The sequence below is a fragment of the Polypterus senegalus genome, chromosome 11 (genome assembly GCF_016835505.1).
Source record: "Polypterus senegalus isolate Bchr_013 chromosome 11, ASM1683550v1, whole genome shotgun sequence".
In the NCBI taxonomy this organism is placed as follows: Eukaryota; Metazoa; Chordata; class Cladistia; order Polypteriformes; family Polypteridae; genus Polypterus; species Polypterus senegalus.
In genome coordinates this window covers 44,952,528-44,968,233 of record NC_053164.1, presented here as the reverse complement: position 1 = coordinate 44,968,233, position 15,706 = coordinate 44,952,528, and the positions used below count along the sequence as shown (strand labels likewise).

General features: G+C 40.3%; 1 protein-coding gene across 1 annotated transcript in view; it reads left to right on the top strand.

Annotated features, from left to right (window-relative positions):
• The first annotated feature begins 699 nt into the window (after positions 1-699).
• inpp5l (inositol polyphosphate-5-phosphatase L) overlaps positions 700-15,706 on the top strand; it is a 125,749-nt gene continuing 110,742 nt past the window's right edge. The window contains exon 1 of the mRNA XM_039768483.1: positions 700-1,129. Within this exon, the coding sequence (XP_039624417.1) occupies positions 1,070-1,129 (60 nt within the window). The 5' untranslated portion in view covers positions 700-1,069. The remainder of the gene's footprint in view (positions 1,130-15,706) is intronic.

The following is a 15,706-nucleotide window of genomic DNA, read 5'->3' as shown; positions in this document are numbered from 1 at the left end:
TTTAGGGGACTCCACATTACTTTAACATTGCATATTAAAACACTCAAGGATTCGGACCAAGCCCCCTCCCGCCTAAGTCCGCTCCTGGCAACACTACTGTATGAAGTGTTAGCCATGGCAGGATACTGCTTTGCGCCCAGTGATGTCGGGATAGACGGGTCCCTCGTAACTCTGAATGGGGCGACCCAGCTTTAAATATGTTATGTTGAAACACGCCGAACAAAGAAGGCCAGTTTATTGGATACAGAAAAACATTCCCTCTCACAGCAGACACACGCGCTTCTTTCCGCGTGCCTTGCCGTCTCGTCCAAGGGACGCGGCGCGATGAGACTGGCCACCCGGGAGCCCCTTGAAAGAACGCGACCAATGACGTCACCATCAGGTTTCCGTACAGACAAACACTTAACGAGAAACGTCGTTTGCAGGCAGGCAGTTTATCTCTAACATATTAATATTTAACTTATTGAAATGTCACATCGCGTTTAAAAGCTGAGGTAATCTGGGGAACGACAGCCCTAGGTGGGCTATTTGGCATTTTCCGTGCAACACACTCGCGAACCCAGCTTTGTCGTTCGTTGCGATTGTTCGAAAAGTGCCGAAAGAGAAATTACTGGCGCGTAGCCTACCGATCGCTGCCCAGGTACGCCAGACTGCGCTGACACCAAGCTGCAGTGCAGATTTGCGTAAACCACGGACTGCGTCGGGGTGGAGCTTTGCTCTGGCGTATTTTTAAAAAACAACAAACAGACGCGCACACAAGGAAAGACAACGAACGAACAAGCCAGGCAGGAAATATGCCCCCGCGCACTCGGTCTTTGTCTCTCCGTTTCAGCATCGCGTCCTCCTCGCAGGCGGGGAAGGGACACTGAGAGGCTTCCACTCCCGAATGTGACCGTCCTGAGCCACGCGACTGCGCGCGGCACTTCTCGGCCGCTTCCATTTCAAACCGGTCTGCCTGCCTTGGCTGCGGCGGCAGACGCGAGAACACAGCGGAGGGGAGGGGGCTAAGCGGAGTGGCTGCCCGGCTCGGCGCAGTGACTGTCGGCATTCTCCACGGGAGGGAACAACCATGGGGACGTCAGTTGACGTGTTGCTGGTCACCGCCAACGTGGGCTCGCTGTTTGACAACGTAAGTAATCGATCTGCTCGACAGCATGGGCTGCTTCGTGACGCTTTATGCCTCGCGTCTTTTCGTGTTTGCTCAGTGCAGAGCTGGTTTGTCGGCTGTTCCATATTTCAGAAAAAAAGATCCAGTAAACTGATATAACAGCACATTGCAGTGCCTTTGAACATACATTTGCTAAGTAAATTGAACATACGGGACGAATGAAGGTAAATTAGACGACCGACTTTCACACAATGGTTGGCTTAAGCTAGTGTAGATCCCTGAAGTAGATAATGTGTTGTGTCACTCGAGTAGTTGCTGTCACGTCAGTACGGGTCGGCTGGCATGACATAGCTGCACAGGCGACCTCATGGAGAGACCGGGGTGGCTGTCTGCGGCAAACGTAACTTATGGAATACTTGACAACAGTGAGGTGGCTTCACGGTCCAGTCAACGGCTTCTCGACCTGTGCTTGGCACCGTTTCCTGGGAAAGCGGTGAACTTCAAAGCGCCTAGCGCCTTATTGCAGCAATCCGAAATGATCGCAGTTGCGCAACAAACCCCAGCGGATTGTTATGAGCCAACCGCCCCTTGATATAGCAAGTAAATACAGCTTAGTCTGAAATCATATTAGGTGTACACCGACTTAAACTCTTAATACCGATGCAAAGGGACGAGTAACAGCCTAGAATAGCTATTGTATTTGTAAAATATACCTAATGTGAAGCACAGACACCCCTCCAGTACTGCCTTATGTTAAGCATTATAACCGATTGTTCATGCAGAAATGGTTTATTTATTTTTTGGAAATTAACCATAACAAAAAACACAGAAGTTTGTCACATCTTGTATTTAGGTCAATGTTTAAGGTGATCAAACATACAATACTCAAGTTTGAAAAGTTACAGACCCCAATTATGACCTCACAGTAGTTGAAGGGATACATAATAGTAATAATTACATTTATATAATGCTTTTCTAAACTACTCAAAGTGCTTTACATAGACAAAAGGTAACCACTTCAACCATCATCAATGTATAGTACTGTATCTGCCTGGATGATGCGACTGCAGCCACTCCTGCACCAGTATGTTCACCACACAATAGTTATTGGAAGGTGAAGGGGCAAAGGAGAGAGTTAGCTAACAAGGGACAAGGGATCGTAACAGGCCAGAATAAGCAGGCTAAGGTGGGGAATTTATCCAGGATATTGGGAAAAATCCTACTGTTTTCAAAAGGTTCCTTGGGGTCTGTTATGACCACCAAGAGTCAGGACCTTAGTTTTTACAGCACATTGTTCCCATCACAGCTGTTCAGCGTGGCGACCCACACATACACACCATAGGGGAGGCGTCCAATGATGACCTTCACCAGCTCTTTCAGCATCAGTCCAAGCTTTTTGTAGACGGTCTCCCATCATTTACTGTTCCGGGTGCATGCATGCTTCAGGTAGAATGGCAGGATTAGCTGTTTAAATACTTTGCTTAATGTCAGTCCTTCTTACCTATTGTTTCAAGTTATCCAGTTGAAGTTGTTAGCTCATCATGCCACCATACAAAGAACACTTTGGAGAAAAAAAGCTGATGTTTTTAGTCTGAATAGAATTACAAAGCAATATCTAAGGCTCTCCAGCTTCACCAAGCTACTGTCAGTCGTATGTGCTAATAGGGAGATATGGGGAAAGTATTCTGTTTTTTATACAAAATCTGAGAAAATAATCACACTTAGTCTAGTGTCATAGGTGACTTGTGCCTTTTCCATAAACACTTGACTCAAGGCAGAAAACAGCCCTGGACATGACACCAGTCCATCCTAGAGACCACTGCTGCATCCATCCACAATTTAGAATTGTCAGTTAACCTAACTAGTACACTTTCCGGGATGCAATCGAAAATTTAAAACAGAAATGAGTGCAGAATGCAAACACCACATGTACAACATCCAGGTGTACTGTAGGTGTCAATCTCGGGGAAATGGATGCATAAGGTGGCAATGCTACCTACGCCACTACTGTACTACTTGTGCTATATCGCCAAAAGAAATATATTAAATTTTGAATTGAGTTAAAAGAAGCCTATGGCAATGTTTATGCACCTGCTGGAGTATCTCACAAAACAGAGATAGCAAAAAAAGAGTCCATGACAAGATTGTGTGTATTTGCCCAAAATGCATCTGTAAAATGTTCAAAGGTTTAGCTTTTGGCAGACTTAGATTTTTATGTGATTTGGAGAAAAGTAAGAATCTCTTAATCCATCAATCTAGTATCCAACCACTATATCCTAACTAAAGGGTCATGGGGGTCTGCTGGAGCCAATCCCAGCCAACACAGGGCTTAAGGTAGGAAACAAACCCCAGGCAGGGCACCAGCCCACCGCAGAGAATCTCTTAAGGCTACAATGGAATTCAAGGAAGGTGGTGGTAGTGTCAATGTTTTATGATACTTGGCATCCCTAGCACTCAGATGATTTCTCATCACTGACTATACTTCAAATGATTGTCACGCTGTCTGTCTTTGAGCTAAAGTTGCGACAGATTTGGGTCATGCAGCATAAAAATGATATCTAATACACAAAAAAGTTTATTTTTATAAACTCAATAAAAAAAGCAAACACCTTGACCTGATATATTAACTGTCCAGGCCAAAACACCATTGAGATTTTGTGGCAGGGATTGAGAGAGGTCGTAAAAAAATCCATAAATGTCCCCAAATTAAAGCAAATTTTCAGGAAAGTAGTGTGCCACAGTTTCCCTACAGTGTGTGAGAGAATTAATAAATACAAAAAGGTTGTTTTTGCAGTTACATCTATAGGTGGTGTAACCAGTTATTGAGTGCAAGGGAGCAATCCTTTTTACATTGAGATTTCGGTATTGCCCAATTTTAATTAACCAGTGTTTCAAAATGTATTGTTAATTGTTCACTTTCATTGTAATATTAGGCTTCAGATGAAAATCTGACAGCTTTCAGTATAAAAATTAGACAATAGATCAAAAATCAGACAGATGTGCAATATTTGTTTTCATTTTTCACACATTCTACAGTGTGCAAGAATAGTTCAATATAAACTAAACTAGTATATGAATGATATTGGTCCTATACAAATATAACAGCTTTCAATATTGGACACAATTCTAATGTATTGTAAAGAATTAAATTGCAATTATTAATGTATTTTGAACAGCTGGATCACAGTCCGAAGAAGTGCGCTACTCAAGGTTAAGTTGTTATGAGTTAGGGATGGGGGACTGGACTAACATCTTGATATTTTGCAGTCAAAAGTGTTAAGTCATTAAGTTATATTTGTATATTTTATTTTCAGCAGTATATGACATTTTTAGTGGGTTATATAGCATTGTGTTGTGTTCTGTACATTTAATGAAAAGTTCATCTTAATAGAACAGTGTTAATTTACAACTATGATACTGTATGATGCAACTTATGTATGCAGTCAGCCATCTTTTTTCAAAATTGGCTTGTTATGCCAGACAGTTATAGGGCACTTTGACTGTCATTGGAGCCAACATCTGAGATCTGCATCTTCCATATTATGCACGTGTTTTTTCCAATGTGTTGGAATGTACATTTAAAATACCCGTGTATTCGAGTATGAGGCACGTATTTTTGCATTAAAGTATATCTTAAATTTCATAAATTCTTTAGATTGTGACACTTATATAAGCAAAAAGAGTTAAACAGATTTTGGTTCTGAACATTGCTAAAAATTAATTGGAAAAATTAATCCTGTGATGCTCCACTTCTCATTTTTAAAGACATTTTTTTCATAACCTTTGTAAAAGGCGCTATATAGTGCCCGACCCGGCACAGACCATGCAGAGGCACGTGTATAAAAAACACAGGCTTTATTTTTTTCTTCCCCGTGATCCACAGGCAATACACAGTCCCAAGCACAAAACTAACAAACACCACAATTCTCCACCACTCCTCCCAGACAAGCTTCGTCTCCTTCCTCCCAACTCTGGCTCCTCGAGTGGTGGTGGCTGGGCCCTTTTATAGCCCACCCGGAAGCGTTCCAGGTGATTAACCACCTGGTCCTAATTGCACTTCCGGGTGGGGCTGAAGACTCGTCCAGCCGGGCTGTGGGAAGCAGACAGCCCGCCCTAGCGGCCACCCCGGGCCCCAACCAAGCTGTGGAGGACTCCATCTCCCATGGAGCCCTGCGTGCGGTTGGGGAATCACCGTTGGCCAGGAAGGCTGCCACCAAGCGTCTTGGGGGAGGTACTGGGAGTGCCCATGGTGGCTCCCCCGGAACATAAGCAGCAGGGGCGTCCCTGCCGGGCATGGAACCCGGCTGTCCTTCACACCTTTTACTTTTGTCTGCTGAGTTTCATGCAACTCTGGCTAGATTTACACCTCTTGCCAGAGCTAACAAAGCACCTCCTAAGTGAGAAGAACTTACTCTTGCACAATTCTGTAGCACTTGGACTTATGTGACAAGCATGTCTTAAAATAACCTGCTTTCAAAGCATCTTATTACTGGTCAGGCTTTTAGCCCCTCTGCTGTCATCTTCCTTATATTGCTGAAGTTTTTTCCTGATAAAGGTTTTATTAGTGGGAGGTTTCTCTCTAAAGAAAGGGTCATCACTCATGCTTCTGGAGGGCCACAGTGACTGCAAGTTTTGTTCCAACCAGTTTCCTAATTAGAAAACTTTCCTTGTAGGAAAAAGTGCTATTTAATTAAAAGGCTTGTTAGTGCATTTTATTTATCCAAGACAATTCTTTATCCCAATGTAGCGCTTCCCTTTTTTGAGAAAATTATTCATATGTTTTGTGGACCAGAACAGATTTGCGCATCATGACCCTGTACTTTTTCTCTCTCATTTATTTCTAAACATTTTATTAACACAGATAATTCATGATGCATATTCATCATTGTAAGTGGAACTGATTTGGCTGGAGAGCTGCTTCTCTCTTTGTTGTTTGCTTTTTGTTAATGGCTGTTGGCTGGTTAAGAAAAGAAAGACACAATTGAATGCTAAATGCAGATTCTTTAAACTAAAATAGTGTAATAGCAAGTGAGTTAACTTTAATTAAGCCCAAAAACATACTGTTTTACAGAAAGTAATGGATTCCAAAAAAAATGTTGGTTGAAGTGAAAACCTGTTGAACTGAAGCAACTACAGCCCTCTAGAACTGTAACTGAGGACGCCAGCAGTGTAATTAAAATTTGTCTTGGATGAATGAACACACTGACAAGCTACAGTATATAGTTAATTGTCAAGTTTCATTATCAGCAAGGACTGTGTTCTAATAAGAAAACTGGTGGAACGAAAACCTGCAACATCTGCAGCCCTCCAGGACCATGATTGAGGACACTACTCTAAAGAGAGGTGGTAAAGATAAATAAATGAATAAATAAATTACAATATTTAATATACTTTTTCCACAAAAATGTAATTTTTAATTGAATTACAATAAAAGAAAACCCACAAAAAAGGCATGTAACATTTAAGGAAGGTGCTCCTGTTTCCTGCAACTGTCCAAAGACATGCCGATAAATTGGCAACACTAAATTGGCCCATGTGTGTGTTCTCCCCATGATGGACCAGTGCCCTCCCTGTCCATGTTTTGTTTCTGCCTTGTGCTCTGTGTTGGCTGGGATTGATTCCAACACCCCCACAGTCCTAACATTTAAGGAATACAGACTACCAAAACCTCACCACTTCTCAGTCACTGGAGCTGCCATCTTAAGTCAAGCACAGTGTGTGACTAATCACAATATGTTTTGGAGTTTTCACATACTGAAATTTTCATAAAGACATCTGAAATACTTGATGTACTTAACCTGGATTTTTTTTTTATTTTTGTAAACACTATTGATAAATTCCAGCCCTGAAATAAGCCAGTTTCTGAATGCTGCTGCAATATCAAAAGAAGTAATCTAAATTAGAAAAGTATGTTCTTTGAAACCTTGTACTAAATGGAGCACGACACGGATACTTTGTTCAAAAGATGATGTGTATTTTCTTTTTTGAAATTTGAATCCTTTTTATAATATCCTAACCATTGTGCTAAAGTCATAATATATAACATGCAAGGGAATTCAGGTTTGCACATCTAGATTATTTATGGAAGATGACATTCTCTGACAAGCAATTTAACACATTTTCTAACATCCACGAATCATGACAACATTTCCAAACTATACTTTAGAGAAGAATCACATTCATGTCAAAAATTCGTTCAGATAAAATTTTGCTACTGGAGATCACAGAGGAAACCTTTATGAACATAATTATAGCATGCAAGACATGAAAAAACCCTGTTAGATTATTCATAAGGGAGCCACCATGTCATTTCATTTCACTGTAATAAAATGCAATTAGATTTTTGTAGTATAAAGCAGCAGTAAACAGGTGTAGCCGTAAACTGTGCTGTGGTAGCATTAGTTGTGTTCAAGCCTATTGCAACTTGTACCAGCCAATATATTATCTGAAATTGCTGTAGTTCACTTAGTGCAACTTCAGTCACATTATTTAAACAGGTTTTTCTACTTCTGTGTAATTATAGTTTCTAGAAGTAATTGTGCAATACTTAACTATGCTGAATGATGCACCAACCAAAAATAAATCTTATACTGTATATTATTTTAGTATATCATAGATAGATGGATTTTTGAAACAATCCTCATTCTGCCATTTCAACAATATTGCAGTAAGTAACTTTCAGTTTGGTATGTAGTGTTAAGTACTAGATTTTATGTCTGAAAAGCAATTTCTAAATTCTTTTGAAAATGTAAAACTCACATAATTTGACATACCTTGTAATATGTAGTTGTGTAAATTTAACATGTGAGGAGCTCAGCAATTTCAGTCGTCGAGTTTGACATGCCCTCCAGCTATATGTTGTGTAGTGTGACTTCGGCTTAAATATGAGAAAGTCTGTATTGAAAAAGGGATCAACTGGCCTCATACTAAGCTGAATGACACTGAACACTTACAGTAGACTCAGAACACGTTCAGATATTTCATTACTTTACATTAAACTGTCGCTACAAGAACACCCTTAACATGGCAAAGAATAACAATTAACAGCACTATTACACTAGAACTTTTAAATATTTCAGTTTCAGTCTGCATGGAATTTATATATTCTCTCAGAATGTGTTTGGATTCCTTACTGTACACATCCCAAATGTATGTGGATACCTCACATGGTATGTGTGAGTGTAGGTGTGCATGTGTCCCATCGTGCTTGATGTCTTGACCAGGATTTGATCCTGGCCTGTGCTGTCTGATGGGCTTTTGCTGAGTTGCTTCTAATAGATTAGAAAGGCTTAGTAAAGGATCACTAAATGGAATTTTTGTTGAATCTATGTCTTTTCTACAGTTTACCAGTTAATCTTTTGTATATAGTGACTTTGTGAAAAAATCACAAGGCATTTAACAAGCATATGAAAATGAAGCTCATGTTTTAAGCAACAGCTATTCGTCACACAAAATACAAGCATAGGAATCTGAATCATTCCCTTGTACATTCATGTCTTCTTTGACTCAAGTCCACTGGTTATTACTGTGTTTAGAATTTGTAGTGAGAGTATGGGGCCTTGAACATTGTTATTGCAGGGAAGGAGCAGAATGTTATAATTGATCAGAGCTCATGTTCAGTCCCTAGCAATAATGCTTACATGACTCTGAGGAATTTTATTTTGTCTTCATATAGTGGAAAACCATTGTACTACATGTACCTATTTAACACCTTGCAATGAATACTACTATGGAATTTACAACTATGGTTTCTAAAAAGTATTTTATTGGTTATTAGTTGGGTGGTACAGTGGGTAGCACTGCTGCCTCGCAGTTTGGAGACCCGGATTCACTTTCTGGGTCCTCCATGCACGGAGTTTGCATGTTCTCCCTGTGTCTGCGTGGGTTTCCTCCGGGTGCTCCGGTTTCCTCCCACAGTCCAAAGACATGCAGGTTAGATGCATTGGTGATTCTAAATTATCCCTAATGTGTGCTTGGTTTGTGTGTGTGTGTGTGTGTGCGTGCGCGCCCTGCGGTGGGGTGGCTCCCTGCCCAGGGTTTGTTTCCTGCCTTGTGCCGTGTTGGCTGGGATTGGCCCCAGCAGACCCCCGTGACCCTGTAATTAGGATATATAGCGGGTTGGATAATGGATGGATGGTTATTAGTTTATGGGCAAGCAGTTTGACCTTGTGGTTAAAGTGTTGGACTTTAAATCATAAGGATGCTCCTACATTTCCAGCTAATGCTTGGCAGTGAGACCTTGAGGAAACCACCTTCCCCTGCTTATACAGTAACTGTAGATCCATTGTACGCTCACGAGATAACAGAATGCCTCATATTGGCCAGTTGTGAAGGAAAAAGCATGGAGGTGAAACACGGAACTAATGGTATCCTAAGCCACAATTTTGACAGCTTACTTTATTGTTTACAGCTGATGATAACCTATTGGCAAAGTGCATGCCTAAGTTCTCACTTTGTATGTAACATACAGTAGCTTTTGATCCCTTGACAATGGCTTTTTTAGTCTCTATTTTGAGTGTTTGAAAATGAATACAATAGACACTTTACTAATCCCAAAGGGAAGTTGCCATGTGAAAAACACCCACACATATTATCAGCTGTAAGATAAATATAAAAATTCCCTGCAAGTGTAAACAGTAAAAGAAATACATTTTCCCATATTCTATTTAAAATTAAAATATAGAGATGGTGGTGTAAGTTCTGATGACAGTTTGTAAAAAAAATCCTAAAACTGCAATCCTTGGAACACTATATTAGAATCTGTCTTATGGTTAAGGTTTTCTACATGTGAAAGGAGTTATAATACAGACACTATGAAGGCATTTTTCATGATAGCCAAGAGGTGAACCAATGTCTATCTTTCTGCTGCTGCTCCCAGAGTACGCTAGTGCCCAGATTATGTTCAGCATTCTGAATAAAGTAAATACGTATGTTGGCATCACCTTTTTTCCTATACATGCACTGTGTAAGAGGCACAAATGTGCTGCCAAAGACTCATATACTGTAGTAATGTATTAAAATATGCATTATTAATATCGTATTGGTTTTTAGCTATCCTGTTTATTTAGCTTGCCCCCATGTTCTTATCGGTAGGTAAGAAATTAACACTGTATTGTGGGATTGTGCCTTTACTGGTAATTAAAAGTTTGTGGGTTCGAATTCTGTAAAATCCAGAAGTGATTCTACTCCATTTGGCCCTTGAGCAAGGCCCTTGACCTGCAATTGCTCCATTCTGGGTATGATGTTAACCTGCATTCAGCCCTGCAAGCAGGTCCTCCAACTTGCAGGGAAAATTCCGGGGTTGGTGGCAGGATTGGCACTACAGCCATTGTAAAAAAACCTCACACTGTTGCCATTCTGTTTAAACTAGTGTGATGCTGAAGTGTCACCCGTTGTATGGCTGCACTTAGGTCCTACTTTGGGATCCTGTGGTTGTTCATCATGTATTGGGTGCAGCAACGTTCTATATCAGTGCATGCTCCCAACCCCCCTCTCTGTTTCTGTTTATATTGGATACAGAGTTTGCTAGAAGCAAGTATTAATAATATTCTAGCAAAAAATGCATGTATTTTGCATATTCTGAGCATGTAAATGGACAACGGACATTTCGTACATTGATATATTTGACAATGCTTGCGATTGTGCAGTATTGGTTATATCATTGGATACCATTCATTTAAAATCTTTTTTATATTCATTTCCATGAAAATATGAGATTAAAATTTTTCTACTGCTACAAACTACATGTGGCAAGTGACATGTATAAAAATGTAATTTTTGGGTAGAGTATACACAGCCATGTAGGAAAGAGAAAGAATAAAGAAAAAGGAAGAACTACACAAAGCACTGCTGATAAAATTGAAATAGGCAAGAAATGAAAAAAAAAATTAAGTAGAAGTAGTTGATTAATGAATCCAGTATAGTTTAGTAATGCAGTATGATATTAAACTATGAAAATTTGTAACTTTTGAACATTGTGTCCAATTCTAAGATATGCAGTCCATCAGGGAATGGAGAAGTTGAGGTACAACCTAATTGGCCCAGTGTGAGGGGTTATCTCTTTGATTGGCTGAGGCCTTATCCAGTTGGTTTCTGCCTTGTGCCTGGTGCTACCAGTATACAAATCAGTTTCCTGTGACCCATAACTAGCTAAACAGGACAACAGGTGGATGGTTGATAAGAATGATTTGCTGTGTCAGGATCAATTGTCATCATCAAATCAAGTGATGAATAAATATTACCAAAGAGTTTTTTTAATGATTTTTGAATTGGAAATTGAACCACTTCTCCTGGAGCTGCCATTGTACTAACTCATGGACTGGTGTCGGTATCGGCACTCACAGTTTTTATACTCATGGAGTGTCCTTGTTTGCTGCATTACTGAAACATTAATGGGGTAGCCAAAATATTGATCCATATATTTCTAGTTCAATTGTATTGAAAAGAAGTTTTTTTTTATTCTGTCTTTATCATGCTTATACAAAAAAAAGAAGTAACACATTTTAATGACCATCATGTTAAGTGACCAATAGAATAATATTTAATTTGTTGTTGAGGAAGTAGAACAGAAAGGAACTGGCTGGTCTAGTCAAACCTACAGTAGATGATCAGTCTGAAGTGTCAGCACTTACTGCTTTCCTACTATGCAAGACAACATTATTTTTACAACAGATTCATTCTTAAAATTTAAACTAAAGACTATAATGAGTCAGCCGGGTGACGCTGTGGTTAATGCCATTACCTTACTGATCCATGTTAGGTTGATCAGTGATTTCCAAGTGGCCTACTGCGAGTGTAGATGTGTACGTTAACTGGAGCCCCATTCAAGGTCAGCACCTGTAGCACTGACGTAAAAAGCAGTTTTGAGGATTTTATGTTCACTTCAGAAATCCTGCCCATTTAAAAATGCTTAAAGTAAGGCAACTGACACTCAATTCAGTTTTGTTTTGGTCTGAGAATATTATGCTGTATATACATACATTACAAATAAGGCCTCTGGGTTCTTTGTTTCAGTTATTTACTTTGTAATTATGAAGCAAACATTTAAAAGTGAAATGTTAAGTTCGTTTGTATTTTTTATTACCTTTCCATATGATATGTATTTTCTTAGTTGTCATCTCACTTATAAAATTTAGATACACTTACCACATATGGATTTATGTTTTTTAATCATAAAGGAGAGTTCTCTGATTTTTTTCCCTTTTTTTTAATTAAGGAAACTCCGCCAAACCCTGTGCGCCTTTGTCAAAGGTTTCTGTTTTGCTTGTCTTTTGTGTTTGGAAACTTGGCCGGATGCCATTTACTTTTCCATTCTGTCTGTCATGAGTTGTGCTTTTAGTCTGAACTTGTTGAAGTACATTCAGCCGTAAAGTTTTTAACTTGTTATCTTTGCTTGTATAGTAAAACAAATCACAATGTTTTGATGAAAGCAGTGTGGCATAGTGGTTAAGGCTTTTTCACTTACAACCCTGAGGTTGTGGGTTCAAATCCTGCCACTGACACTCTGTGTGTCCCAATAAAAAAAGAAATGTAACCAGTTGTATCATAAATGTTATAAGTCACCTTGGGTAAAGGAATCAGCCAAATAAGTAAATGTAAAAATGATGAATATTATGCTGTTATTAGTAACACCTGCATACGTTTTAGTTACTTTTGTTTTCTTTTTAACGACTGCTATTTGTTTTTTGCATCTTGTTATTGCTTGGCAACAGGACTTTATAAGACCACAAGGACCTGTGTTATGTTTTTTTCCTTAATTGTAGTAATGGCGTCTGTTCTTCTTCAAGGCGCGCCTCATGATTCAAAACTTGCATTTTGTTGAAAATAATTTGAGCAAGCTGGGATATCTCCTGGCATTTGAACTTCTGACACAGTGACATATTTTGTGGTGTAGCCTAGAGACAGTGTGGAAGGCCTTGTTTTACACTGGTATTTTTGTCCAGCCCAGTTCCAATTTTCTGGCATATGTGATACAGATCACATTTCTTCCATGCATTTTATCAATAAAAAACACATGGAATACATTCTTTGAACCAGAACAGGTACCTGAATTTGCACTGAGGGTGCAATACTAATGTGATTCGTTGTGAATTGTACTCAGTAGTAATACAAACACAATTACTAAATTTCCCCTTTGGGACACATACTGTCTAAAAACACAACCAGCCTGAGAGTGCTTCAATTTGATTTTTGGATTATTTTTTCTTTGTTACACATTGTATTTAACAGGTTGTTCCTAAAGTTAGTGATGATGAGTGAAAAGTGACTGAAAAGTAACCGAGCATTGTAGTAGTTGGAATTCTTAAGTTCACTCTAACTAACCTACATAAATGTTACAAAAATAAAACTCTATTTGAGAAAATAACTACTATATCTTTCATTTTCAGACAATTAAACATACTGAGTTCTACACAGCAGAGATTGTAGTGGCTTTAGGATCTGTGCTATTTTTCAGCCCTGCACATTTGTCTCTACTAAGCTAAAGAAGACTTTTAACATTCCTGGTTCACATGTGCTAGCACAGCGGATGGCCGTTACACTGATTTGTAACTTGCTTTACCTGCATAGAGGAAAGACATGAATAGCAGTGCACAACTTTAATTTTATTTTAATTGTAAAACCAACAAGCAATTGGCAAGTTTTATATACCCGTGAGCCAATTACATGTATGGCAAGTGCCTCAGATTGATGGAAAATGGCACCAATACAAATACACACACATATATATCCTCTGGATAGGACGTTGGATATCTCTGGGGCCACGGTTCTTGACGCTGATCCTCCAATTAGCAGTGAACCACCCAATATCACTTGCTTCCATTTGGAAGACTGGCATCATCCCAACTGACTGGAAAATGGAACTTGTCATCCCTAACTGGAAAGGGAAGGGTGATCGCCTGGATTGCAGAAACTACAGGGGGATAACACTGCTGTTGGTGCCGGGTAAGGTCCTTGCTAGGGTCGTCCTCAATAGGATCCATGATCACTTGCTCACCTACCAGCGACCAGAACAGTCTGTTTTTATGCCTAAGAAGGCTATCATTAACCACATCCTGGCACTGAGGGTTCTCATGGAGCACAAACGCGATTATTGGCAGAGTTTCTTTGCAGCCTTTGTGGATTTTCGTGAAGCATTCAACTCATTTGATCGAGCTGCCCTGTGGGACATCCTGAGAATTTGTAGGATCCCCCCAAGGTTGCTGGATATCATGGCTGGCCTATACACAGGTACTGTGAGTGAGTGTTTTGTAGAGTGGAGGCAGAACCTCTGCGTTTTTTTTTCCCAGTTTATTCTGGGGTTCGTCAGGAGTGTGTTATTGCTCCTACTCTGTTCAGTGCTTGTATGGAATGGGTGTTGGACAAGTTCGTGGGGTCCAGCGGCTGTGGGGTATCTGTTGGTGAAGAAAGGTTCACGGATCTTGACTTTGCTGATGATGCTATGATCTTCATGGAGTCAATGGCTGCTCTGATTGGGGCGCATGAGAGACTGAGTGAGGAATCTGAGTGTCTGGGCTTTTTAGTGTCCTGGATAAAAACCAAGATCCAGGCCTTTAATGACCTCTTGGGCACGGCCATCAGCAGTGCCTCTGTTTGCAGAGAGAGTGTCGAGAGGTTTACTTACCTTGGCAGTGACATTCATGTCTCTGGTGACTCTTCCTGCAAAGTCAGTAGATGGATTGGGAGAGCATGGGGGCTCATGAGGTCTCTGGAAAGAGGGGTGTGGCCCACCTGATATCTATGCAAAAGGACGAAGGTCCAAGTCTTTAGAATCCTGGTGCTTCCTGTCTTGCTATATGGTTGCGAGACATGGACGCTATCCAGTGACCTGAGACGAAGACTGGACTCCTTTGGTACTGTGTCTCTCCGGAAAGTCCTTGGGTACCGTTGGTTTGACTTTGTGTCGAATGAGCGGTTGCTCATGGAGTCCCGAATGAGGAACATTACCTGCATTGTGAGGGAGCATCAGTTACGGCACTACGGCCATATGACGCGTTTCCCCGAGGGTGATCCGGCTCATAAGAGCCTCATTGTTGGGGACCCGAGTGGCTGGACCAGGCCAAAGGGTCGCCCAAGTGACACCTGGCCACTGCAGATAGAGGGTCATTTCCAGAGGGTGGGACTGGATCACGTGACTGCTTGGGGGGTTGCAAACCGGGATCCCAAGTTGTTTCGTTGTGTAGTGAGTGCGGCAATGCACTGTACCATTGCATGCTCCCTTACTTGACTTGACTTGTACTTGTATGTTAATTCTCTGCTAGTGTAAATCCCCTTGCTGGGATTTAAAGTCTTATTTTATGTCTTTTATTTGTTCAATTTTGAGTCATTTAGGTATATTAATTTTAGTTTTGTTTATTGTCTGCTTTGTTTTCTGTGCAAGTGTTGTGTTTCATGTATTTTGTTGGTGGTCCCGTCCCCTAAGACGCGGGGTCATCTGCTCACCATCACAAGAAATTTCCCTTCCCCCTATAAATCTGGAGGATCTTCCACAGTTTCTGGCAGTTCATTTCAAATGTGCATCAGAGTTTTGGTGAGTTATTGAGTTTCTGCTGTGCTTATTGTATATTATTGGATATATGACCTGTTTGCTCTGTGTTTTGT